Below are 27,384 nucleotides of genomic sequence, written 5' to 3'. Positions count from 1 at the left end.
TAGTTTTCAACATAAAGCCCTGTACATATTATATTGGACTTGCACCTAATTTTTCATTGTTTCTGATCAATTAGAAATGGTATTATATTTTTAATCTTGGTGCTCACATATTCATTCCTACCTTTTGGAAATACAGTTAATTGGTTTTTGTATGTCGATCTTGTATACTGTGACCTTGCTGAATTCACTTACTAGAGTTCTTTGTGGATTCCTTGGCATTTTCTACAAGTCAGTCATGCCACCTGCTGACAGGGGCTACTGTATTCCCTCCTTTACTTTGCCACTTTTTTTCCTCTTCTTGACTTATTGCTCTGCCAGGAGCTTCCAGGACTGTTAAAGAGCAGGGAGAGTGGACATCCTGGCCTTGTTCTGATCTTAGAGGGAAAGTACTGAGTCTTTCACCATTAAGTATAAGGTTAGCTGTAGGTTATTTTTCAATGTTCTTTATCAATTTGAGGAAGTTCCCCTGTATTCCTTTTTTTCTCAGAGTCATTTTTATGAAGGGGTGTCAAATTTTGTCAAATGCGTTTTCTGCATCGGTTAATATAATCATAGGTTTTTTCTTCATTAACTTGTTAGTATAGTGGATTACATTGATTGCTTTTTGAATGTTGAACCAGTCTTGCATCTCTTTGTAGATTTTATGTAAAATGATTTGTTTAGAACTTTATTCTTTGAATAAATTTAAAATTCAAAAGGTACAAAAATGTATCCATGGGAGACCATGAAAAGTCTCCCACCCTGTCTCTTGGGTTTTCAATTCATTTCCCTACAGGAAACTAGTGCATCCTGGCCGTTTCTTGTATACTCTGGAGGTTATTTGTGCATATGTGAGCAAATACATTTCTATTAACTTTTACTGTCTGCACTAGCAGAAGATAGTATGGAAAGAAACTAACTTTATTCGGGTGTACCCATGCTAAATGTTAAGCTGGTTGCTTTGCTTAAATTATTTCATTGAGTTCTTAAGACAGTCCTTTTAAATAGATACTCTTATGAATTATCCAAGGCTCAGAGACATTCAGCAGCTGTTTAACATCACTCAGCCATGAAGCAGAGGAGCTGATACTGCGTTTAAGGTCCACTTGACACTGAAGTTTATGCTTTCTGACTGTGGGGCTTCTACTCTGGGATCCAGGGACCCTTGTTTCTTCTGGTGGCGCCTTCTGGATATGTACATGTGGGCCATGGACTGTGACGTCCGGGTTTAGAATGTGATGGGCATTTGATTTATGTTTCTGAACCACAACCATTGCTGACTTGTAAAATCAGAAAACCCAAATACAATTAAAGAATTATTACTTAGTGAAAAATGTCTGGAGCTCGGACGAACAGCTGTGGGACTACGGCGGCATTCACTTGGCCGTGGCCGTGGGCTGAGTCTTGCATATAGAGCAGGGGTAGCAGAACCAGACATAATGCGCCAGGGGCAAACAGAGCCTGTTCAAGAAACATTTGTCAGTTTGCAAACAGGAGAGAAGACGGGATCAGAAATTGAGCAGCGTGCATGGCCTGCGGGGCCCAAGCAGTCTTAGCTGTTCGGCCCTCCTTTTTTTAAAGGAGCTTGACCTTCACTCCCTTTGGACCGGACAGATTTTGCCTTGACAGGATAATAAATTATAATAGCGTGGTTTCTCCTTGTTGGTTTGTCATCAGTTATAGAGACTGTCGTCCACTGGGTGCCCGTGAAGGTCCTACTGAAATTCAGAGAGTGGACATATAACAAAAATAGAAACTACCAACCGGCAGAGAATGTGCCCTTTTTCCGCACGGCTTATGAGGCCATGGGCACCATTTTGGGCCTCAGTGTCCTCACCCGAACACTAAGAATGTTGGGCTTAGATGATTTCTGAGAATTTCTTTGAGCTACAAAGTACAGTGATTCATTCTGTCATATAACTCGGTCAGGCCTGTTAGTTTCCTAACCTGTCAGCATTTTGCTCGTGAGCCACAGGGTGGGGGGGCTTATCCTTTGCCGGGAATGATTTCTAGAAATCATTGAACGTTCCGGGCGATTTTTAGTCTGAATCTCAGAAATTGGTGTCAGTTTATTGTGGAAGGAGAAGGGATGGGGAGAGGCTTGCACAGATGGTTTCGGGATCCTCACAACCCTGGACACTTTGATATGCTGTCAGTGAGTGAATGCCCTGGGTTAAGCAGGGTCGCATTTAGGATCCTGCCAAACAGTGCCTGTTGTCGACAAGTGGACACGTTCATTTATGGGAGCTGGTGGGAATGAAAGCGCCAGAGGTGTATTTCTGCCGGCCTCCCTCTGATGGGTCGTGACTAGGGAAAGGGGGCAACTCCTGTGTCCCAAAAGGTGGGAAAGGAGCACATTTCAGAATTTGGAGGATGGTTGAAACTCTCACCGGGGGACAGGTTGAAGGAGTGTGACATGAGGCTGAACCGGGGTATACGGCCTCAGTCTGTCCTGTTGCAGATGTCAATCCAGGAGAATCTGCTGACTCGGATAGGTCAGAGTCCAGCTCCGGTTGTAGATAAGTGCAGCTGAGTTCCCAACCCTATAAAACAGGGACAGGAGTCCTCCCTAGAGCAGGTCCGTTTGTCTTTGTACACCAGTGTTTTCGGCTCCTGCTGTTAACGGCGGCCCGCTGGGCGGCTTGGACACACAAGGATACCCCATAACCTCCCCCTTGGCCACATTGTCCTTCAGGAAGATAGGCCAGGATGGATGGGTCAGTAGGTCTGCAGGTCTTTCTGAGAATCCCGTTTGAAGGTACTCTGTGGAGGAAGTGAATTAAAACAGAATCCAAGAACGGAGAAATTGTCATAGTTTTAAAATTACAACTAACTAATGACAGACAAAAAGCATGAAGCAATAGCGGGGGGGAAGGGTTGATGTTAGGCAAGTTTTATGGGAACTCTGGGATGAAAAAGAATGGAAAGGGTAAAAACCAAGATTTTGGAAGATTTCTGTGCCTATCACTTACGATTCTGATAGAGGTTTGAGTGTAGAAACCTCTAAGTTTACCACTTATCATTAAAAACAGGACATGTATCTGACACAGTGTTGTATAAGACCAAGAAAATACAAAAGTCTGGGTACCACAAATCAACATTTAAAAAAAGTCTTGGAAGCATGAGCAGAAATCATTCTAGAAATCCACATTTCCAGAACAGTTACGATACAAAATTCCATTAAAAAAGAAAAAAAATCCAAAGGTTTGCTACCTGAGAAGATAAACAGAAAGCATAATAGCTGGAGGGTAAGTACCAAAGCTTTGGCTCAATATGTCAGTCAAATGTGAGCAAAAAGAAAGTCAGTTTGTCAGTATTGATGAACAATGCAGATTTTTTATTTTTTATTTTTTATTTATTTATTTTTTTTAAAAGATTTTATTTATTTGAGAGCGAGAATGAGAGAGAGCACATGAGAGGGCGGAAGGTCAGAGGGAGAAGCAGACTCCCCGCTGAGCAGGGAGCCCGATGCGGGACTCGATCCCGGGACTCCAGGATCATGACCCGAGCCGAAGGCAGTCGCTTAACCAACTGAGCCACCCAGGTGCCCCACAATGCAGATTCTTTAGAAATATATTGTGGTATAAGAATCCTTGTTAATGGATAATGGACAGAGATTAACTCTGTATCAGTGATCATAACAAAGTGCATGAGGCAAAAATAGAAGTATAAGTAGAAATCTGTATGGTTTGGGGAAGATTTTATATCAGTCAGATTGTTAACAGGTCAAATAAAAACATAAACCATCTGAACAGTATAATTAAAGTCAGAATTTAAGTGCCAGTGAAGGATATACAAAAATTGGTCTTATATCAGGCAAAAAAATGCAATTTCAAAAAATACAAAATATGAAAATATTGGAAGTTTGATGTGCTAATCACTCGGTCATTACCCTCAGTTTTAGCCATGTAAGAATGGACCCAACTTAACCATATGTCACTCAAAGTGTCTGCTGTATTCACTGGGGCCCTCACAAGCATCCAGGTGGAGGTGAGGCCTCACAGGTAAGGTTGGGTTGGAGAATGTGCCTGGGACCTCCGGCCACAGTGCCTGCCCTCTGTTGTCCCCCTCCCATAGGTCCTGGAATGGATCTGCAAGTCTGCATGGAGGATGGCACCGTGCCTGGCAGAACCAGGGGGTTAGAAGTAGAAGCCGCAGGGAGATGCGGTCTGCTGACTTGCATCTGGAAGGGAGCTTCTGTGCCTTGCTCTGGGCATGCTTCACCGCAAGAAGCCTGGGAGGAGGCCCGGCTCTCTTTACTGGTTCCTGGAGCAGGCAGCAAGAGTCTGTTTCTTCCTTGAGGCATGGGCACTGTGCACAACCGGCCACTGACCTGACTTGTGGAGTAGCCTGTGGAGTGGGAGGGAGAGCGGTCGTGCTCCTGTCAGCCCTCCAAGGCAGAAGCTGTCGGTCTACGGACTGAGCTGAGAATTTGTGCAGAGAAGGGATCCCTCCTTCAAAACTGTGACAGTTATAAGTTAATCATAATGTAATGTATGTAGAAAGCATACATAATTTGTATGTATAATAAATATAAACAAAATTACAATAGAAACTAAAATTTTGGAAAATTAAAAAAACAAACCCACCTGAACAAATCATTGTGGGATCAAATGGGAAATACAGCTGATGACAGTGAGTCGCTCTGAGGTCCTGGCCTCTCGAGGCCGGCCCTGGAATGCCAGTAGCCTGTGACTGCAGAATTTGGACTTTGATTCCTGGTTGGGTGTGTTCTCTCCCTTCGTCCTCAGTGAGAGGGGATGCTGGATACTTACCTCCAGCACTTTCTGTGGTGCCTGCTTTGGTGCTGAGTTGCAGCCTGCTCTTCACTTCTCTGCTTCCGACCACAGCAATGAACTTGCAGGGCTCTAGCTTCCTCTTGCTCCCACCAGGCTTTGTTGCTGTGAGAATATCAGCTCATCGGACGGGGTCGTAGTTAACCCTGGATTCGGGCCATACCGCACTTGCCGACTGATAGGTAAAAACTTGTCCAGAGTACGTTACCTTTGGCATCTGTGCAGTGGACAAAATAGCAGGCATCTTCCCAGATGCTGGTACTTTGAGAGGTGGACTCACGCCTTACATGAAATGTGCTCATCCCTGCGAAAGGAGGTTTTTCCTGGGTCCTAGGTCCTGACGGCACAGATGCTACCTGCCCCATGCCAATGTGTCAGGTGACTGTTGTCCTGTGGCTGGGGTTTGTGGTAGAGCAGACTGGTGCTAACTGGTTTCTCTCCAAGTGTGCGTATGTTTCCTGTGGAATCCAGGAGGCTAAGAAACCTTTTTCTGGCAGGCTCTGGCTCTGGCGTTTTTTCCTTTGTGAGCACCAGGCCCCTATAGCCCTGACAGGCCGAAACGAAGTTTCTTGCTGGCGAGTTGTGTAGGGCAGTTGGAGCCTGCATCTCCTTGGCCCTTGTTCCCCTTGCCTCGTTTTGCACATGCAGAGTTAAGGAAGGGAGCGATAGCATGGATTCTAATCTGTAGGAACGTAGAGCCATTGGACAAGAACACGGGCTCCGGAGCCGGACTGCTTGGGTTTGGTCCCAGCCTCACATATTACCTACGTAATATCTTGGTGTGTGTAGCTTTTTCTGGATCATGGGGAGGTAATGAGTGCCAGCCCTTCGGATGGTTGAAATGAGGGTGTCTAGTAGTGCATTCAGAGCACTCTGAACGGTACCTGACACAGAAACACTCATACTTACTGCTGTTACTCGTAACACCAACACTTGCTTTTCTTTCAGAGTTGAGCACTTTGCCAAAATCTACAGTCAAAAAATTGGCATCAAAAAGGAAGTTCTTTTGAAAACCTTGTGGGGAGATTATTACATCAGTATGAAGGCCAAGAAGATCATGAAGGTGGATCAGGTGATGTGGCATATGTCCCTTTTGTGTGTCGCTCACATTCCTGCCCCATTCAGACTTGTACTGTAGCACGTTTAATAGATGTAATTTGGCTTTGGTTAAAGTGGGTCAGTTCGTGAGGGTTCACGGTCATGTGTCTTACTTCCAAGTATTGCTTAAATGGAGTTCTTTAAATAAGGGAACAAGGAACTGCTTTTTGTTTGTTTCTACTTTTTTTAAGAGGAGCAAAAATCTCAGACCCTGTGCACTTGAAGACACATGTTTTGCATCCTGCTTTTGTGTCACACCCTTTCACTGTAAAGAGATGGCTCTTTCCGAGCACGCTGTGTTCCTAGGCTCAGCTCAGGCTTCTCTCACTGAATGCTGGTCACCAGGCCTGCTCCTGTTGTTTTTTTTAATGTAAAATTCAGGATTTTATAAATTTATTCTCATGGAGGAGCATATAGATTCCTTTTAGAAAATATTTGTAAATATAAAGCCATAAGAAAAAAAAAGAACAGAAGCCAACACAGCTGATGCTGTGGTTTTAATTTTTTTCATTCTTTTAGGATCCATCCCTCAGTTGAGCTTATACTGTTTATATACTAACATAACTGTTTTTTTGCTTGACATCATGTCGTGAGCATCTTCCCTTGCCATTAAAAGCCTTTCAAAAAGCTCCTTAAGAAGGAGCCAGTGTAGTGAGGTGGCAAAGAGCCGGGCTGAGAGTCCGAGTGTGTGTGTGCATCGTGGCTCCACCACTTCCCAGCTCTGTGGCCTGTATCCCCATTCTTCCACCTGTAACCAGGCGATGGTTGGAAAGGGGGCGCCTGTGTGTATCCCGTCTCACGTGCGTGCGACGGTTTCCTTCTCAAGGTGCTGTTACTTTGTGTATGGTTTGGTCAGAGAAATGGTAGTTTTTTTCTGTTTTTTTACTATCCTCTTTCTTGAAGGTGAACGGTTTTCACGTTTAAGAACATTGTTTAGAAGAAGTCTGCGGAAGGGACCTGCACACGCAGCGTGACTTCTTAGCGCTCAGCCTGGGTGTCGTGTACTCCTTTGATGGCAGACGTGGGGCAGTTGCAGCGACATGCCCTGCAGTTGGTCTCATTTGTCACAACCCTGGCTCCTAGAGGAAGACAGCAGTGGTTTGTTACCAACTGCACCTTATTGGCTGTTGAGCGAATTCGTTACAACCATTTCCCACGACTTTACTGTTCAGTAAACATTTTCTGGTAGAAATGAGACATACTGTTCACAAAACACGTCAAGGGTGAATATGTAAGGTACCTGTTAAATATTCAGAAAGTTAAGTGCACATGTTCTGTTTTACAGGCAAAAGGAAGGAAACCTTTATTTGTGCAGCTGATCCTGGAGAATATATGGAGTTTGTATGATGCTGTTTTGAAAAAGTAAGACTGCCATAAAATTGTTTGTCTTTGGGTGGTATAATCTGCCTCACCTTCCCGTGTGATGAGTCACGCTTCAGAAAGCGGAGACAGACCCAGGAAGTGAGCAGAGCCTTTGCAGGCCAGTTGATCGCAGGGCCTGGAAACAGTGGAAAGCAGTGTGTGTAACCTCGGTCAAGGGTAGCAGGAAGGACAGCACTGAGGGTTTTAGAGTGCCCACAGGAGGGGACAGATGGATGGACAGAAGCACCGGATCTTTGTTTTTACAGACCCAGCTTAAATAAAACGGTACTTGCAGTAGAAAGGGTGTTGGATATCCAGTATCATTAATGGGGAACTTGGGAACACCCTTGCCTGATACAAGTGGAAAAGAAAGTTTGCTTCAGTAAATTTACTTTCAAAGTTCTTCCAGAGTTGGAGTTATGACTGTGAGCACTCATAGGTCAGGCTGCTTCACCGGTCACCGCAACTCGCCTCAGGGGCCTGGGATGGTGCCCCCTGGGAGCCCGGCAGGAGGGGGCCCCAGAAAGGGAGGGAGTGCAGACCCTGGTGGGAGCCCCCCCCCCAAACATGTTCATTTTCTTGTAGAGGAGGTACATTGGGAGGAAGTGTGTCGAAAAATGTGGAGCTCCTTCTCCCATCTGCCCCTTCCTGTCTGTGTGTGACCTCCCCCCCCCTTGTATGCTTACTACAGGGACAGAGAAAAAATTGATAAAATAGTGACTTCCTTAGGATTGAAAATTGGAGCCCGGGAGGCACGACATTCAGACCCTAAAGTTCAGATCAATGCCATCTGTAGCCAGTGGCTGCCCATCTCCCATGCTGTACTGGGTATCCTTTGTCTTGATGCAATAACAGTTCAGACAAAGCAGGAGGAAACAGCATGTTACTGGCAATCAGGAAATCCTTTGGAGAGAACACATTTCCACCCAAAGTCAGTTTTCTGTGGTTAGTTAGTATGCTACTCTGAAACTGTACTCACTGCTTTTACAAATGAACATTCTGATACTCATTTGTGCTCTTACTGATACCAATTCAGATACATGTTCTTTCAAGAAAGAAGAGGCATCTTTTTATTTTTGTTCAATAGTCTGTGAAAACAAAAGATTTTATTTTACTAAGATTTACGTGTAAGTCGATAATTTAGATGGTTATGTTGGATCAGGGTTTCATTTCAGTGCCATATTTTCTTAGCTGATTGATATTTCCTATCATCTTAGTGATTCCCAGAGGACTTGATCTGAGATGGTTCACATTTAGATAATTTTATAGGCGCATTTAAACTGTCTTCTTTTCATTGACGTGCGTGTCCCACGCAGTCCCCACGTGGAGGGCTGTGGGCACAGTGTCCTGGGTGTGGGCCCGCTGTGGCATCTCAGCCCTGCGGTGACACGGGCTCTGGTAGGGGACGTCTTGGTATCCTTGCTAGTGGCTGATGGTCGTTTTATAGGAGTTTAGATAGACCAGAACTGTGGGAAAAAGTGGTAGCACTTGAGGGTCTCAGGAGGCCAAGCTACTAAGCGGTGCCGTGCTCTCTTGTGCCCTGGGCCATCAGTGTCCCGGAACACCGTGGTAGGGGTCCTTCCTGGGCTCCAGCGAGTCCCTGAACTCCCTGAAAGCATGTCTGTATTGTGAGATGTGGTGCATAGTGTTTCCCAGCCTGGGTGTTTTCTGTAGAGACCGACACTGTCACCTCGGTATTTTGTGTGCGCTGGGAATCTGTTGCCTTGCTGGAGGGCACGTGTTCGAGGTTGTGAGTCCTTAACAGCAGACGTCAGCGATGGTGTGTCAGAAGCTTCCCAGCCCCCTGGATATGACAGCCGAGAGGGTGGAGAGACTGATGTGCACAGGATCGCAGACGTTTGACTCTCTTCCGCCCGAAACCCAGGCCCTGAAAGCAGGTGAGGTGAAGGGGACCTCGGCAGGGGCCGTAGTTTGGACCATCCTAAGTCAAGGCTGTTCTAGACCAGTTTGCCAAATGCCAGTTTACAAAAGGCCATTTCGCCAGAGTTTTAGTGTTGCTAGAGCCGTTTTGTTCGCCACTGGGGTGGGAGACCAGAGGCTCTGAGCCCCCTGCCTTCTGCCCTGATCTCGTCTCAGAAGCCCCCAGTGACCTTGTGTCCCAGCCCCTGCACAGCCAGGAATGTGTCCGTGAGCTGCTGTGTCAGCACCGTGGCCGGGTCCCTGGGGACCGTGGAAGGGGGTTCCGGGGCTGGGCCGCCCACTGCTCCCCACAAGAGGGGAACCGCCCACTCCAGGCTCTGCAAGCCTCCAAGAACTGCATCTATCTGCATGTACTTACCGTCTCCGCTTTTCCTCCCGTTCTGTTGAATTTGCAACCTCCATCCCCAAAACCACTTGTCTGCAGTTCCCAGGGCCCCTGTTGACTGTCCTTTGTTAAATCATCGACTAGACGTGTCACTAGCGTTGGCCACAGCCGGCCGCTCCTTCCTGCGCTCCCCCCGGCTCCTCTTCTGGCTGCGCACTCCTCGTGTCTGTTGCTCGTCCCTCTCTCCCTCTCGTCTCCTTGTCACTGTGGGCGGACCCGAGCAGGGCCTGCATTCCCTCCCCTGGCCATGTCACCCACCTCAAGGCTTGCCGCGGCAGCAGTCTGCTCATGACTCCCACACCCGTGTCTCTGAGCCTGTCTGCCCCGCTCAGCTCCAGCCTCGGGTACCCGCCGCCCCTCCCCCTGCTCGGGTCTCTGAGAAGCACGCGAGCCCTAAGATACCCCCCCGCCAGGCTTCTTCCCTTCTCCCTCAACCTGCTTCTCCTGGTTCTTCCCAGCTCAGTCAGAGGAGACTGCGTCCTTTCATTTGCTCACTCCAGAAAGCTCGGAGTCGTCCGTGGCGCTCCTGTTCACTCACACCCCTGCGTCCAATCCATTTGTACATCCTCGTGTTCTCGCCTCGAAATCTGTGCAGAATTCGGCTTCTTCCCAGCATTTCTACTTCTGCGTCCTGGGGCCAAGCCACCATGGTCTCTCACCTGAGTGTCAGTACAGCTTTTCACCCAGTGCCCACCTCTGCTCTCTGTTTCCCTTGGTGCTCGCTCCCTTGTGCAGCCAGAGTGGTCCCAGGACAGGGAGTCCGGGCAGGCCACGCTGCTCCTCACCCCTTGTACCCACGCCCCTGGCAAGACATCTGCTGTGCCCTTGCTTCTGACTTCCTGCTGTGTTGCTCTTGTTTCAATGTTACTGTTGAATTCTTTCATTTATGTGCACATTATTTTGGTGGGGGGGTGATTTTTTAAGAAAAAAAAAAAAAACAACCCAAAAACACTCATCACTGGTTTTGTATATACCTCCAGGAAGATGAAGAAAAATGCCAACATGTTGATGTGAAATTGTGTTAGTATATATAGATTTAGGGAAAATTGACATCTTTATAATATTGAGTCTTTATTTCTAAGTATTTTGTTACTGGCATGATGAGGTATCCTTGTCTGTTTTCTAACTTGTGTCACTTGTATGTATTTTATTAATAAGCTGCCTTGTTGACTGTTGACTTAGCATTTCTCAGTTTTACCCCTTCTGCTGTGGATATTGGGCAGGATCTCTGAGGGCTTATGGGGGGGGGTAGCCCCGTCGGCGGCTTCAGCACCCAGCCCTCCCCCTGCCCTGCTCATTTTGCCTTTCTTTCCCCATTTCGGCCAGTTCTGCTTGCTCTTGCTCTACTGTGTTCTAGCGATTTTATACTTTTCTAAAGAGAATTTTATTGTTGTAAAAGATTATAGGCCGCTTATGCATTGAGGTGACGCCGTGTTCTAAACATCTTGTGTTTTAGAAGTCTGCCTTTCTGGTCATGGGAAAAGCGAGTGACCTTTTTCCTTCCTATTTGTGTAGCTTTCATGAAATGTGGAAGCGAGGACACTGCTCCAGTTATTATCTTTGTTTCCAAAATGTTCGCCGTCGATGCCAAGGCCCTGCCCCAGAATAAGCCCAGGTAAGGATAGGGGGAGGTTGGGCCGGGCCAGGGAAATGGTGTGCGTTTGGTGGCAGTGCGGAAGCGGTGTGGGTGGGAGTGTGCAGACGCTTTTCTCCTCACACCGGGATGGGTATGGGGCACCCCCGTGTGCACGGCGCAGTCTTCCTGTGACCCCTCTGGGGGAGAGAGTTGTTGAAATCAGCTCCAGGGCGATTGATTTGAGTTGATGTAAATTCAAGGAGAAGAGTAATAGGAGTAGCCACAGTTCATTTGTATTGAGCATACGGCACGTTCTTTTCCAAGCCTGCCTTGCCGACCTCAGTGGAGACTTAGGACCATGTGAGTGTGTCTGCTGATGGGTGTGGGTCGGGGTGGGGCCTGGTGCCTCTGGGAGATGGGTTATTTCTCACGTTTCCTGTGTCTCAGAGACTCTCTTCTCCATCATTTGGGTTTTCCATGTGTGTTCCCCTCCTCGGCTCCACTACCTCCCCGTTCAGATCCTGATCGGTTCCTGCAGGAATTACAGCTGCAGCCTCCTGGCTGGTCCCCCTGCTCCGGGCTCTGGCTTTGCCAATCCGTGTGCCGTCCATCCTACACTGGGATCTTGGTGTCTGGAGCGAAAACTTGATGTGGGTGCCTCGAAGCTCCTCTTCTGTAGGACCCACATCTACTCTGGATGTTCTTCGTAAGGATTTTTTGAGTAACCCGAGAGAAATAATGTAAATAGTACTTCTTAAGAATGTCCGGTACCAGGCGCCTGGGTGGCTCAGTTGGTTAAGCGACTGCCTTCGGCTCAGGTCATGATCCTGGAGTCCCGGGATCGAGTCCCACATCGGGCTCTCTGCTCAGCGGGGAGTCTGCTTCTCCCTCTGACCCTCCCCCCTCTCATGCTCTCTCTTTCTCTCTCTCTGTCATTCTCTCTCTCAAATAAATAAATAAATAAAATCTTTAAAAAAAAAGAATGTCCGGTACCTCGGGGGCATCTTAAATCTTATTCTTCTGTCTTACAAAGAATAACAGTGGTGACACTGACCACTGGCTGCCATCCGCGGAGCTCAGACAGTATTCGTATCTCAGTGTCCATGGGCCGTTGAGATCTGACAGCACTTCCCGAGTGGGAAGTAGTCAGGGTTTCAGTTTTACCTGTGATGGAAAAGGTAAGTTAGGGGCTCCAGGTCATGGAGCTGGAAGGAGGCCACCATGTTCAAACCCGGGACTTGTCCGTTCACTGCGTGGAACCTGGCCTTGCTCATCCAGTGTGGCTTGTCTTTCTTTTTCTCTTTTCATTTTTCCAGCTTTTACATTTGAGTTTACTCTTCATTTAACTTTGAAAACAGCGCTGTCGTTGAATATTGAAACAAAAGCAGTAGGGAGGGGCGCCTGGGTGGCTCAGTCGTTAAGCGTCTGCCTTCGGCTCAGGTTATGATCCCGGAGTCCTGGGATCAGCCCCGCATCGGGCTCCCTGCTCGGGAAGCCTGCTTCTCCCTCTGCCACTCCCCCTGCTTGTGCGCTCTCTGTCTCTCTCTCTCTCTTTCTCTCTCTCTGTCAGATAAGAGCAGTAGTGAGTCGGGAGCTCTGATTACAGTCCTTCATGCAGCCACTGCATATAAAGGGCCAGCAGTGAGGGTTATTCCGCGGCCCCATTGAGAGTTCTGACACTGAGCACCGTCCCAGGATGACGCGCGTCAGCCTCACGTGTGTGTCATTGTAGCAGTGGCAACAAGGCCACTGAGTCTGGCTGCCCCATTTCTTCAGTCTCATCTACCTCCTTCCTCTCAGGTAGGGGTTTTTCCAGCAAAGAGTATTTATCAGGAGAAAGAAAGCCATTCTCAGGACAGTTTACCTTAAACCCAGTGACTAGGCGACCCTTTCCACGTGGTCTACAATGAACAGGCATGACTTCATTTAGCACACACGGGACATGTCCGTGCTTGACGGTATGGCCTGGGTGAGGGGTGATGTCTGGGGTTCGGTCGTCAGGAGCAGAGACTGGCCTTGAAAGTGCACAGTGTGTCAGCCAGCTGTATGTCCACACACACGGCAAGGCCTCCTCGCTGAGTAAAATCGGCACGGTCCTTCGGATACTAACAGAAACAGCGGTAGTGTCTCCTGGCTGCGCTCCTGGTTCTTGGTCCCCTTCACCTGGAATGTTTTCTTTTGACCACCTTTCATAACTTGGTCAGTGCGCACTTCTAGAATCTTCCATTGCAGCTTTTCCATCTGTCTTTGGCACTGACCCGTCCCCCTGGCCCTGGCACTCTGCACACAGACCGAATTTGCTGAGCCACTCCAGGTTCCACCTTAGGAATTCTTCCTTGCAGTCCAGTGCCTCTGCCCTCGGGACAGCACGCCGCCGCTCCGCCTTACCTCCCCTGCCCTCGTGTTTGCTCTTCGGCAGAGCTCGTTTTCCTGTTGCACCGTTGTGTCAGCCCTCTAAGGTTACTGAGAGCTGATGCACAACATTTTTACCGCTCCTTTCTCTCTGCTCCCTTCCTCGTCCTCCAAAAGGCATTGCAGAGATGTCCCTGGGGGAACAGCACCTCCACCAGCTCCGCCTTCTTTACTTGCCTCTCCTGCTTTGTCATATTCTCCCCCTCTGTCCCTTTTCTCTGCATCAGAGAGCACTTTGTGAGCTTGAGAAATCTGTTTAAACTTCTTCATTTGGGTTCATGTCAGGGTATCAGGGTGGTGCCCCAGGGCCAGTTCTTCCTGGTGGAGTTGGGTTTGACCCCCAAAACATAGTAAGTGGTTTCTTTCACCATTTTGTACGGCTGGTGAGCAGACACCGGCCAGTGTGGAACAGCTGCTGCTCCTCGGCTTCTCACCAAGTGTTCTGGGAAGTTCCACCCGGTGTGGCTTTTCAGCGCCCACCCCTAAATCTAGGCCAGCAGCCATCCCACGTTTTAGATTCGGGGCCTTTGTTTTTGCTGTTCTCAGTTGTAGTTTATCACAGATCCTTAGGAGTATGTACTTGGTCCAACTGCCTGTTAGGGAACATTTTATTGAGTTTTCAGGCAGGTCTCTCCCACTGCGTCCCCGGGTCCGTGCGTTGCTTTTGCTTCCTTCTTGAGAACGAGCTCCTTCTAGGAACAAGTTGCGGTCTTCACACAGAAGCCGCTTTTCTGGGTCTGTCGCTTCGCACCATCCCTGCTGCCTCTGATGGCAGGCTGTGGGCAGGCTTCCGGCCTGTTCCACACCGAGCAGCGCGTGAGCACTCCGCCTGGAATCCAGAGGCTGGATGGATGTGCGTCCTTGCCTCTTCTCCTTCCCCTCCTCATTCACTTCCCCAGCCTTCCAGTCAACACACTCACCTCTGGTCTCCTTCGTCTCTGGTGCAGGAAGTGTTAGTTCAACTACAGCCTGAAGGACTCATCACCCACAGTGGTGCCTTGGCTGGTAGAGCTCTGTTTTTTTGTAGATCAGTCCTCTTTATTCTCCACAAACGCAGGGTACGCAGTGGGTACCTCATATAAATCCTTGTGGTTTCTGTCTGGCTGTCTGCTCCGTTTCCCTGTGCCACCACCCCCAGCCCACAGCAGTGCCAGGCACAGGCGCGGCATCCCTTGGATGGGTGGATGAGTGCTGGACGGGCAGCAAGCCTTGTTACGGTTCATGCTAACTTGATGAATATAAATGCTAACTTGTTCCAGACCATGTCATGAATTTAGGCGGAATGAGGATGTAATTTATGTGAATAAATATGTATCTTTCTTAACCAAAGTTAAAATGATTTACTTAATGTGATGATGATTTTATCATCTTTAATTCCTTCTCAGTGGGAGACATCCTAGGGATAATGAGCATTAGGTTTGGAGTCAGATTTGGATTTGAGTTTTGGCTCCTCCATTTATTTTCCAGTGACTTTAGGTGAGGTTAAATTTCCTAAGCCTCTGCTTTCTCATTGTAAAATAGGGATGATAGCATCTATTTCATTTAACTGTTGTAGTAAGTATGTACTATAATTATGTAAATTGATTAAGACCATGTCAAGATCCTAGTGATAAGCCCATTGAAAGAGACTTTCTCTTCATGTGCAAACAAGTGTCTCATTTTTTTTTCCCTCCCTGTTCTAATGATAATATTACATCCTGCATTTATAGTTTAACTTGCACTTTGCAGATATTCTGGTAAGCGGGTTTAAAGTCTATAGATACACGGGGTTGATTGAAGGGGCAGCTGGAGTGTTGGGCCTGGAGCAGAGCAGGGTGAGGGGAAGGGCCCGAGCGCAGGCTATCCCAAGGAGAGGGAGAAGTGGATTTGTTGGCTGTTGATCCAGAGCACAGCCTGCAGCTGTGGCAAGAAATTTCAAGGAAGCAGATTTCATCCCATACTTGAAAGGGCCTCTAATGCTTGGAGCTTCCAGGAGAGGGGAGCTGGTCTCTTGCAGGGGAAGTGGGCACCTCCAGCGCCAGCAGTGTGGGTTGCCTCACGGCACCTGGCCAAGCTGTTATCAAAGATCAGTCTCTCAGGTTCCTGTGTCCTGGGACACAGCCCCGCATGGCACGGTGGGGATGAGGTTACTTGTCAGGTGTCAAGTCAGAGATCAGGGAGAAAAGCAGAAATGATAGTGCCAAAGGTGAGGGACAGCAGGAGGGAGGCACAGGGCGACAGGACCAGACCGAGGAGCTCAGCTTCCAGAGCTGGAGCATAGAATTAGGACCAGAGAATTCGCCTGAGTATCCTGATGCTCGGTCCCAGAGTTGCCGGGCTGCGATGCCCCAGTGCTGCTGACGTCAGGGCAGCCGTTGGTCTTGCTTGGTGTTGGGGTTGTGCATGCTGGTGGGTTTAGGAAGGCCTACACGTGGGAAAGGAGCCACATCCTGGGAATTAATATACCTGCGTGGTTTCTGCCTTCCAAACTTAAACTCCCAAACAGAATGCCCATTTTTATTCAACTTAGCGCTCCCGTTTTGTCAAGACTTTTGTTATTAAAGCTGTGCCTTTTTTGTGGCCTGTTAGACTTGAGGATAACTCTTTAGGAAGAACGGCTGAATCCCCTACCCCACTCCAACCAAGACTAACCCCCCAGCAAACACACAGACACACCCACACTCTGCCTTTTCTGTAGTGGTGCTGGGGTCTAACACCATGTGACCTTTTAGTCCCGCTGAGTCGCCATCATTCAGCCTGACCGTGAACCCTTCCTCTTGGACCCCGGTTCTTCATGCAGATATATTTTTGTGCTTGTGGAGAAAACCTCCATTTCCTATTGGGGTCTTACGCTTGCTTCTCCACGGGGGTGCTCTGAGCCCTGGTATCAGCCATTCGTTTCCCTCCCTTCCCTTCTGGTCGCCTCACCCAGAAGGAATGTGGGCATTCCAGAAAGGCTCCATGCTCTTGTAGATGGCTCTGTGTGGGGACATGGGCTCTCTCATGCCGCTCCAGAAGCTCCGAATAGCTGGGGACAGAGCGTTCTAGAGAAAGCCTGAGAGGCCTTCTCTTCTGCCGCCACAGCTAGGGGGAGAGCTGGCAGAGACCTTTCGCCTGGAAGGGACCTGGGACCCATCCTCCTTATCCAGCCACGTTAATCGTTGACGTTTCCCTGCTCCAACGACTGAGAGATGCTTGGTGTTGCCAGAAGTTAACATATCTGTGACCTCCTGTAGACCTCTCACTCAGGAAGAAATTGCTCAGAGGCGAGAGCGTGCAAGACAGAGGCATGCGGAGAAGCGCGCAGCAACGCAGGGGCAGGCACGCACGGAACCCCCCCAGGACGGGAGTGCCCTTGACACAAGCCCAAAGGGAGAAGAGCCCAAAGGTACAGCTTTCCTAAATGGGTTTTGGCGCACAGTACTGATTTATTGGGCATTTACTTAACTTAGGACACTCTTCCTCTAGCTCTTGAGCTTGCCTTTAAGTGTAGCTTTTATCAGTATTCCGTCGTTCTTGGTGTTTCTTCCCTAAAACTGGGCCAAATGGATCGTATTCACTGTTCCCTTTATTTCTAGGCGCGTCCTGGATTAGAGAGAGCGTTGTTGGCACTCATTATCCTTTTGTTTCTGGCAGGTGATGAGCATCAGGTGGAGAGTATGACCCTTAAATCTGTGCCCCAGGAAGGAAACAACCAAGAGTCTTTTATTGCATTTGCTCGCGTGTTCAGTGGTGTGGCTCGAAGAGGAAAGAAAATTTTTGTCCTGGGGCCCAAATACAGTCCTGTTGAGTTTTTGCGGCGGGTAAGAATTGGAAGTAAAACATTAGTATATCGTTCCAAGGTTCTTACATCTTTTCAGATTGGTTGAGATTTACCTTATTGGTAGATTTATTTTGTCTCTAGATAGGCACATTCAGATGATTCCATGTATCTCCTCTTATGTTGCTTTGGGGACATTTGGTAAATTTATCTCACTTAGTAGGGTTTTGGAAAACTAAACCGGGATATGAACTCAGTTTTCAGGCCTTATCTAACCAATTACAAGGCTTTTGAGGGCCAGAGAAAAGAACTGGTAGGAAGAGCTGCCATGCTGGAGCCAGGGCAGTGGCAGATCTTCAGGAAACACGGAGATCCAAAAACTGGGTGGCACAGGCCAAAGGCCTGGGCAGAGAGCAGGTGACAGGCCTAGTTGCATGGTAGATGGATCCCAGAAATTGATCAGGAAGGTCTGGAAGCAGGTGAACAGCCAGCATCTAAATACACCTGAGCCAAAGGGCAAGAAAGAAACCACAGGCTCCCGCTCCCTCAGCTCGTAGGTTCATAAGCAAGGTATATACGTAATAGTTACGTTACAACGGTCGTTGGATGACGGAGGTGCCAGAAGTCCAGAGAGTGAGTCACAATCAGCAAGGAGCTGTGAGTAAGAACTTGGACATGCTGTGTCCCGAGGAGAGCACAAGCTCCTCTCCTTGAAGGGAAACCAGAGAAGCTACTGGATTTGGCGGCAAGTGACGGGGCGGCGTTGGAGAGGGCCCGCCATCAACTTGCCTTGAATGCTTATTCCACCAGTTTTAGCAGTTTAATCCTCGGAGATCACGCTGCTGGGTGGTGGCCCCGCTGCCTCGCGGGGTGGCGTGTTCTGCTTCGGCAGGCGGGAGCACCGCAGTTGTGCCTGGGGCTCTATTTTATGGGGGCTGTGATGGCATGTATAAACCCAGTTATGCACATCTTAACACCTCGGTTCAGACATGGCTGATAGTTTGTTATTTATCGGGAAGGGTCAAATGGTGGCTAATTTTTTTCCTTTTTCTCTCAACTGTCAAGATGAGTAAGAAATTGTTACTTAATGTAGTACTGATTTATTGGGCGTTATAAATTCCACGAGCGTTCCGATTTGTCTTCTTTACGTAGTGTATCTTTGCTCTCGTGGGCCTAGAGGTTGAAATCACTTCTCGTGTGTCAAGACTCGAGGAGCAGCGATGAAATGAATTGATGGCACAGATGACTCTGTACTCCAGAGGTCGGGGCCCCATAAAACCTAATTCCAACCTGCTTTAAAAATAAGGGGACTATATTACACCATACCCCAGACATAAACCTTACTGGACTTGAGTGTTCATCCCTTAGGTTACTTTTCTGTGGCTGCATATTACCAACCACTACAAATTTAGCCAACGATACACATTGTATCATCTCACAGTTTCTGTGGGCGGGGAGCCCAAGCATGGCTTAGCCGGTCTGGCCTGGTGTCTCACAAAGCTGCAACCAGAGTGTTGACCAGGTTGTGTGCCTTCTGGAGGCTCATTTGGGAAAGGATCTGTCTCCAGGTTCACCTAGGTTGTTGGCAGGGTTCATATCCTGGTACCTGTGGGGCTGAGGGCTCCACATTCTTTCCGGCTGTCAGCCACCCTCAGCTCCTAGAAGCAGCCTGCGCTTTCCTATCCTGTGGACTTTCCCAGCTTGGCTGCACTCCTTCAAGCCAGCAAGAGGGTCCAGGCTGAATGTATTCGCAAGACAGTCTTGCGTGATGTTCCGTAATCATGAGAGTGACATCCCGCCGCCTTTGCTGTATGCCATTGATGAGAAGTAAGCTACGGGTCCCCCTCACACCCAGGGGGAGGGGATTGCGTGAAGGCATGAACAGGAAGCAGAAGCTATAGGGGGCTACCTTTAGTCTGTTTTACCACTTATATGTGCACTGTGAAAGGCTGCATTATTTTTGAACTTGGTATTAATGGAATCTTCCTGTAGTTATTCTTCTACAACTCACTGTTTTTACCTAACGTTGTGAGATTAATCCACATTGATGTCTATTTCTGTGCTTTCATTGTTTGTTGCTGCATAGTATTCCATTATATAAACAAACATTTTATTTTTCCATTTTCCTGTTATTATGTATTTGGGTCCTTTCATTTTCTGCTAATCTAAACAATGATATCTTGAATATTTTTGTACATATTTCCTTGTGCACGTTTGCACGAAATTCTAGGTAATCCACCCTTAGTGAAATTGTCTGGGTAATAGAGTATGTGTATCTTCGGCTTACCTGGTCAATTCCAGACTGTCCTCCAAAGTAGTTGTTCATTTACACTCCCAGCAGGGGTGCCTAACAATTCCAGTGTTCTGCAGCCTCACCAGAATTTATTATGGTCAGGAGTTTAATTTTTGCCAATCAGATGCGTATGGTATGGTCTTTTCAAGAGGTTTTATTTTACTTTTTCCTTATTACTCTTTTAATATGCTTATTGGTCATTCATGTCTTTTCCTGTGATGATATCTTTGGGTCATTTGCCTATTTTTCACTTGTATTATATACACATTTTTTTTTTTTAAAGATTTTATTTATTTATTTTGAGAGAGAGAGAATGAGAGATAGAGAGCATGAGAGGGAAGAGGGTCAGAGGAAGAAGCAGACTCCCTGCTGAGCAGGGAGCCCGATGTGGGACTCGATCCTGGGACTCCAGGATCGTGACCTGAGCCGAAGACAGTCACTTAACCGACTGAGCCACCCAGGCGCCCTACACATATTTTTTGATACGGGTTTTTAGATGTTCTTTGTATAACCTGGATACTAATTCCTTGTCACTTTTAAGTTTTGCAGATTATTCTCTAGTTTGGGACTTGTCACATTTTCTATTTAGTATCTTTTAATGTACAGAAATTCTTAATATTAATGTAGTTGAATTTATCAGTCTTTTCCATTATGGGTTTTGCCTTTTGTATCTCATTTAAGAAAATTAAAATTATGACTGTTTCAAAGGCAAAATTTTCACCTATGTTTTCTTCTAAAGTTTAAAGTTTTGCCTTTCTATGTTTAAATGTTTAATTCAATGTTTATATATGATACGAAGAAGGGATCCAATCTTATTTTTGTCCCCCATACAAATACCGGTTGTTCCAACTGTTCCAACACCATTCAGTGAATACTCCCATTTCTGCCCACTGCTCTGCCGGCTCTGTCATAAATCAAATTTCATATGTGAATTGGTCTGTTCCTCAACTGTTAGACTTCATTTTTCCTATTCTCTATCACTGTCTCTATTCAGTGCTGACTTCCCTTCTAAATATTTTGATATTTAAAAGGCCATGTCCTATACCTTTTTTTTTTTTTTTTTTTGGTGAGTGCCTTGCTTACTCCTCTTTACTCTTCCATGTAAGTTTTTAGTCCCCTTGTCAGGTTCCGTGAAGAGCTCCATTGAGACTCTGATTGCTTTAAATCAGCCCATGTATTTAGTGTGAATCGACATTTTGCAATACAGGATCTATGAGACTATTAGGCATATCTATTTAGGTTATTTTTAGTGTTTTTCATTAAAGTTTTATAATTTCCTCCATTTTAATCACTTTTGTTAGACTTATTCCTAGCTATCTTATATTTTGTTGCTACTCCAAAAGTTACTGTTCAAAAAAATATTTTTTTCTCTTGCTGATATAGACAGCTAACTGTTGTGTTACTGTCCTTGTGTCTAGCTACCTTGCTAAATTGTCTTAACTAATTATAGTTTACGTGTGGTTTGAGTGGGTGATCATATTATCTGTGGATAATTCTGTTTCTCCCTGTTTCATCCTTCTGTTTTGTATGTCTTCCCAGTGTGTCTTTAGAGCTACCCCTGCGGAGTTGGCTCTGAGTCAGAACATGCACATTTAAATGTGGCATGTGCCTGCAAGGCCAACGTTCTCATGGGGTTTCCAAGTCTACCCCAACACAGTAGCTTCTCCCTCCTCTGGGCTTTCATGAATTTACTTGCCTCTAGTGCTTTTTGGTCACTCGCTCCATGATGTTAGTTATGTTTATATGTGCTGTAACTTCACGTTTTTCCCACTTCACAGATAGTGGTACCGTAGTGCCTTGGACCCAGGGGCACCAAAAACAAGTTTTCAGGGCACTTGCATTTATATGGAGGTTGCTGAATAATTCAAGGAAATACCGTGAATACTTTTCAACATCTTGAATAATTCTTGGCAAAACGTACATACTTTGAGACGGTATGTCTGTAAGAATGAATACGACAGGAGATGAGCTCATAAACCTGTTATCCTGGCAGCAAATTTTTGCCGTGTTTGTGTTCGGTCTTCTCATCAGTGTCCCCAGCATTTCACAGCGTGCTCCCTTCCAGATTACCAACATAAGCATATAATAGCTGTGGCTTGGCCATTTTCATGGCATTTTTATCACATCTGACTACTCTTCCAAAGTCATTTTTATGTGTAGCTCAACACTAGCACCTGTTCTTGCTGAAAGCTCCAAGGGCATTATAATAAGATTGAAACAATTTGAAGTGAGGATAGTAATAATCATAGCACAGTTGTCACCAGAACTGGTGTGTGGCGTGGTTCACATAAATACTGGCAGGAGGCCGTGGGGGGGTGTGTTTATTGGCTAATATGGTGGTACAGGTCACAGCGGATTCGTATTCCTGAGCCATAAAGCTTATGACTGTTGGGGCGCCTGGGTGGCTCAGTTGGTTAAGCGACTGCCTGCGGCTCAGGTCATGATCCTGGAGTCCCGGGATCGAGTCCCGCATTGGGCTCACTGCTCAGCGGGGAGTCTGCTTCTCCCTCTGACCCTCCCCCCTCTCATGCTCTCTCTCTCTCTCTCTCTCTCTCTCATTCTCTCTCTCTCAAATAAATAAAATCTTAGAATAAAAAAGCTTATGACTGTTGAATTCTTGACAGTTTTTCAGTATTTGAGAAGTTTCACTACTTCATATTTTATTTCATACCATTTCAAATTTCCATATTTCAGGTTTACATGAAGTGTGACTGTACCATCTCACCTCTGAATAGGAATAACTGTATAGATTCTAAGTAATGTCTGTAGTTAATGCCTCCTAACTTCTCTTCAACCATTTTTCTTTGCCCAGGTGCCATTAGGCTTCTCCGCTCCACTCGATGACCTTCCCCCGGTCCCCCACATGGCGTGCTGCACCCTAGAAAACCTGTATCTTCTGATGGGCAGGGAGCTGGAAGGCCTAGAGGAGGTACCTCCAGGAAATGTGCTAGGTAAGGCGGCACTGTGCCCCATATCTCCGTACCTGCACTCTGTTCTCAGAGCTCACCCAACACATGAACTCTTAGAAGGAAATGACTTTGATCTCTTTTAGTGTGGTTATTTTTTTTCTGGTGTCCTTAGATTTTAACATACCACCTTTGAGCAATTAGCATGTGGATCGGTAACTTGCTGTGAGTTACAGTAGTTCTGTTTTAAAAAGCACTGCTTAAGTAATTTGCGAATGCTCTGTTTTAAGTGGGGGTGCCATTTGGTTGGGAGCAAGAAGGGGAATTCCTGCTCACATAAAAGTCTGATGAGTGAGACACTTCGGTTCTAAATTACTGGAAACTATTCTGATGTGAATTCTGATGTGATTTCTTCCAATATTTTTAACCCATTGAATGTTGCTTTACCAGTAGTAATCAGCTTACGTCCATAAATACTGTTTGTCAACCCCATAATGTTTATTGGCTTCTGCTTCTGTGTGCAGAATTCACTTTTTGAGGTCCTTAATGCAACCCGGGAAGTCTCAGATTGAGGAATTGCATTTGGAGCATCACAGGAACCCCGTGTGTGCTATGGGATGCCGTATCCCCTGTACTGCCGGTTTCTGAACCCTTAGGGTGTTTGTCAGCTCTAAAGCTATTTCTTGGGTGATTGCTTGGGCTGGGAATTCTCTTTATGTTTTCGAGAAATGGTCTAGACTACTGGTCCAGAACAGCTAATGATTTGTTTGGATTTTGTGAACCTGAGTCCAAGAAATTTGCCTAAGCATTTTGCCACTCCCTCACAGATATCCATTCTTTTTTTTAGTTTATAATTCTTTTTATTTTTTATTTTTTGGTGGAGAGCCATGGAATTAGTAGAATTCCTAGCTTTTCATCACTGTTACCCATTCTCTTCCATTCCTTTAACAAATGCCATTGAACCTTGACAGTTGATAGAACTCTGAGCTGCCATAGCCAACAAAATACTTTATCAGGAAGGACATGGGAGTGAAGAATGGAAAATACTCTAGTTTTGGTTATAAGATTACTGTTTTGCTCAGACTCAGTCCACTTTGTTTCTTAAATGGAAGGTAAGGCAGAACATCTCTAAGGTCAACCCTCAAGTGAAAGAGAAGGCGTTTGTAGAGTGAAAGGTTTTTGTCCTGTTTCCTCCAACTAAGACCAGTGTTGGCAGTCTTTCCCCGGTAGAGGCTGGGGACTTGACAAGCAATGGTTTCTGGATCTCCACGTGCTGTCCAGGGCTGAGATTCTGCAGTTTATAAGGAGGAAAACCATCTGTCTTTCATCTGCCACCCAGGGCAGCCCTCTGCCCACCATCTGCTGCAGGAGACCTTTGTAAGCTGTCTTCCTCTTGGAGAAAAGAGGTGTGCCTTCATTTCCGTTTACTGCTATCTCAAAATAATGGTGGGGTGCTTGGTAGGAGCTGGGGTGATGGTGCAGGTGATGAAATGTTTGTTCACCAAATTTAGCTGTCTAGAAACAACACAGATGGACACACCACTTCGGGACTAAGTGGACGGAAGAGGAAAGCCAGATTTATTTTGCATAGGAGTTAGGTTGTGTTTAGCTGCAGGTAACCAAAAACCAACTGCGGAGTTTTGAATTTCACTCAACAGGAAGCTGGAGGATAGATAGTCCAGGGCTGGAGTGATGGCTCTCCTGCGACCTCAGGGGGCCGGTTCCTTCTGTCTGATTGTTTGCAGTGCTCAGCATACGGCCTTTGCCCCCAGGGAACCACGACAGCTTTGGGACCTCCAGGAATCTCACGCACAGTCCTGGCAAGAAGAGGGCACAAGGGCCAAAGGTCTTCTCACAGCACTTCTGTTTTCATTTGGGAAGAAATGCTCACTTAGTGACGTCTCTCTCTGTATTCTCATTGTTTGTGACTTCTGTCACATGGCCAGCCCTAGTTGCAGGAGAGGCGAGGGACGGCCTCTGCAGGTAAGGCAAGGGATCCTGGGTTGTGAGGAGCCTTCAACTGGCCGATCCACACTGCCAGCCGCGTTCCTCCCGCCCAGGCCTGGCCCTGCCTGGGGCCCTGCTGGCGATTCTGTTTCTTCATGTTAAGGAGGAAGATAGTCCACGAGGAGGATTACGAATGTAACCTTGAAGGGGTGGGAATCCAGCCAACCACTTTGATTTGCCTTTTGAATTGAAACTAACATAATTGTTTTCCTTTTATTAATCCAGATCCAATTGAGCCCCATGCAGGACTGGAAAACATAAGTATACCAAAATTCTGGTCATAGTTTTGCCACTAACTAGTTGTATGGCCTCGGGCTGGTTGTGTAACCTTTCTGGACTTCAGCTTCCCCAAATGATTTGGACTAGAGCAGTGATTGCTAACATTTCTTGTGGTAAAAATAGAATAGCCACTTTAAAATTTTTTTTTAAGGAAGACTCTTTGTTTTTTTAAGGAAGACTCCCGAAGACTCTCAGGACTTCTTTTATTATATTTATCACATACTGTTATATTTATCATACATTCTAAACTTTAAGGATGGAATATTAAATAGCATCATATGGAGGACATTTTATTGCTATAGCTATAAAATGTACACAAAATTATATTTTGTACATTTTGTTTTAAGATATGAATGGAATTGAAGTTTCAAGTTGCCATCATATTATGGTGGGTTGACATTTCAGTGATGATGGAGCGAGGTAAAAATTCTTAGTACTTGTGTCATGAAGGTCTCTCATGGATTATGTCAGTTTTTCACTGGTTGAAAAAAATCCTAAACTAGAGTATCTCTCAGGTCCCTTCCAGGTTTAACTTTTCAGGCTTGTGCTTCTTAGAGAAAAAAATGTTATTTCAAGTAATTAGGATATTTCCCTTTCTAGTGTCCATTGAGGGGCAGTGAATTTCTGATAAGGTTACTTGGATGGGTTGATAACCCATTTAAGTGGCTGCATGGGGACATCTTGAACCTCGTTACCAGCACTAGAGTCAGGACAACACTTTCAGGCAAATTCCACTTGTTTGTTGATTAAAAACGTGGAGCACCTGTCTCAGGAGCAGCAGTTTCATAAGCCGGGTGTTTAATAAGGAACTTCCCAAAGCTAGGAGTGCGTTTCCAGCAGCGGAGAGGAGCAGGCTGGGGGAACGGCACCCCCGCCACCAGGTTGCCCCGTGAGTTGCCCCAGAGCGGGCACGCAGCCCAGCTGGGTTTTGTATGCTTGTCGGTTTGTCTTCTTGGGGAGATTTGAAGTTAAAAAAAAGTAAGATGATGGCTGAATCCGGTCGAATTGATGTACACGTTCCACTTATTGTTGCTGCGTAACAAAGCACCGAAGCCTGGCGCCTTAAAACAAAGACGGCTTGTAGTTTTTCATGAGTCTGCGGTTTGGGCATGGTTTGGGGGGACACCTGGTCTCTGTGCCTCGTGGTGTCGGCTGGGGAGCGCCGGGCCTGGGTGCCGGACTTAGAGGAGGCTCCTTTCACTTCCTCGTGGGGAGGCTGCTGCTGGCTAGCTGGGGGTGGGACTGGGGCCTGAACACGTGGCTTCCCCATAGGGCGGCTTGGTGTCCTCCCAGTGCGGTGCTGGGCTCTGCAGGGCAGCATCCAGGAGGACGAGTCCGGAGAAACTCTGTCAGCTTTAGGACCTAGCCTCCCCTGGCTCCGACCTCACTCCGTAGCAGAAGTGAGTCACCACGACCGGCCCGTATTTGGAGGGAGGAGATGGACTCCACCTTTTGATGGAAGACATGTCAAAGAACTTCTGAACGTGTTTTAAAATGACCACACCATGAACCATAGATAATTTCTTGTTTTCTCTTCTATTTTAGCAGGCCCATGACAGGACACATATTACAAATTAAGACATAACAGTTTATAGCAATCAGGGCAGGCCTATAAATCCTGTCTATTTTGCTCTTGTTAATTTAGAGAAAATGTTGTAATTCCTGTTTAATAAGAACATAATAGAGAATGATATGACTGATACCCATGTGCTTTTCATCAGTGATGATGCCGAGTCGGATTGATCAAATGCAGATGAAAATTTCTGTTGGAGAAGGAAATGAAAACTTCTATGGCATTTTTTTAACAAGTCAGTGCATATAGGCAAAGTCCAAAGGAAAGTTCCTTTATTGGCACTTGGAAGATGTAGAGTTCACATTTGAACTCTGTTATAACTCACTTGGAGAACTTACATTGACTGATAAGTGTGGAATAGAGTTTGTGGTCTGGAAATAGTTGATTTAAAGTTTAAAATCATTTAATTCCAACCTGATGTTTAAAAAGCTCCGATAGATGGGACCAGAGAGACCTCCCCGTGTTTAACACACAATAGCCCTTTGTTCAGCCCCTACCAAGAACGTCTCTAAAAATAAATGTTTGCTACAGGCTCCTATTAAAATGTGAGGGGAAATTGAATTAGGATTCCAAATCTTTAGCCTTTTCTTATACACTTTCAGAACTCTTCCATGTGTTTAAGTCTTTAACGTTTCAAGGCCATATTATAAGAGGAAACGTGATACTCCTCTTTTCACAACAGGAGGAAAATAACATTAATTAGCTTTTTTCTGAGCTGGTTTTAGTTCTGCCACGGTGGGTTGCTGGGTGATGGGAAGTCAGTGGAGATTGAATGAAGGGTGTGTGTGTGTGTCCGTCTGCCCGTCTGTCTGTCCTTAGTCGTGTGGGGAACTTGAGGAGTCAGAACCTTTGGCATTACGCGCAGATTTGATTCTGTTGTTGCCAAGGAAATCTCAACAGTTTGTGACTCTTAAGTCTTAGTGGTACATTGAATTCACTTACTAGTGAATTTCTTTTCTCTTTTTTTTTTTGTAGGTTTTTTTTTATTATGTCATATGAATTTCTTTTAAAAATACACCTTATCAACATTTTTACTTG

General features: G+C 46.4%; 1 protein-coding gene across 2 annotated transcripts in view; it reads left to right on the top strand.

Annotated features, from left to right (window-relative positions):
- Nucleotides 1–27,384, top strand: part of EFL1 (elongation factor like GTPase 1) — a 119,382-nt gene that overhangs the window by 24,526 nt on the left and 67,472 nt on the right. For both annotated transcript variants that reach the window (XM_028089403.2, XM_028089404.2), the window contains exons 8-15: nt 5,724–5,847; nt 7,159–7,235; nt 7,927–8,063; nt 9,011–9,133; nt 11,077–11,176; nt 16,765–16,916; nt 17,165–17,331; nt 22,394–22,532. In XM_028089403.2, coding sequence (XP_027945204.1) covers nt 5,724–5,847; nt 7,159–7,235; nt 7,927–8,063; nt 9,011–9,133; nt 11,077–11,176; nt 16,765–16,916; nt 17,165–17,331; nt 22,394–22,532 — 1,019 coding nt within the window. The remainder of the gene's footprint in view (nt 1–5,723; nt 5,848–7,158; nt 7,236–7,926; nt 8,064–9,010; nt 9,134–11,076; nt 11,177–16,764; nt 16,917–17,164; nt 17,332–22,393; nt 22,533–27,384) is intronic.

Source organism: Eumetopias jubatus, unplaced genomic scaffold (genome assembly GCF_037043125.1).
Source record: "Eumetopias jubatus isolate StellerSeaLion01/CBP00866 unplaced genomic scaffold, mEumJub1_p1.0 scaffold_7, whole genome shotgun sequence".
NCBI lineage: Eukaryota > Metazoa > Chordata > Mammalia > Carnivora > Otariidae > Eumetopias > Eumetopias jubatus.
The sequence above is the reverse complement of the archived record's forward strand: the minus strand, read 5'-3'. Positions and strand labels throughout refer to the sequence as shown.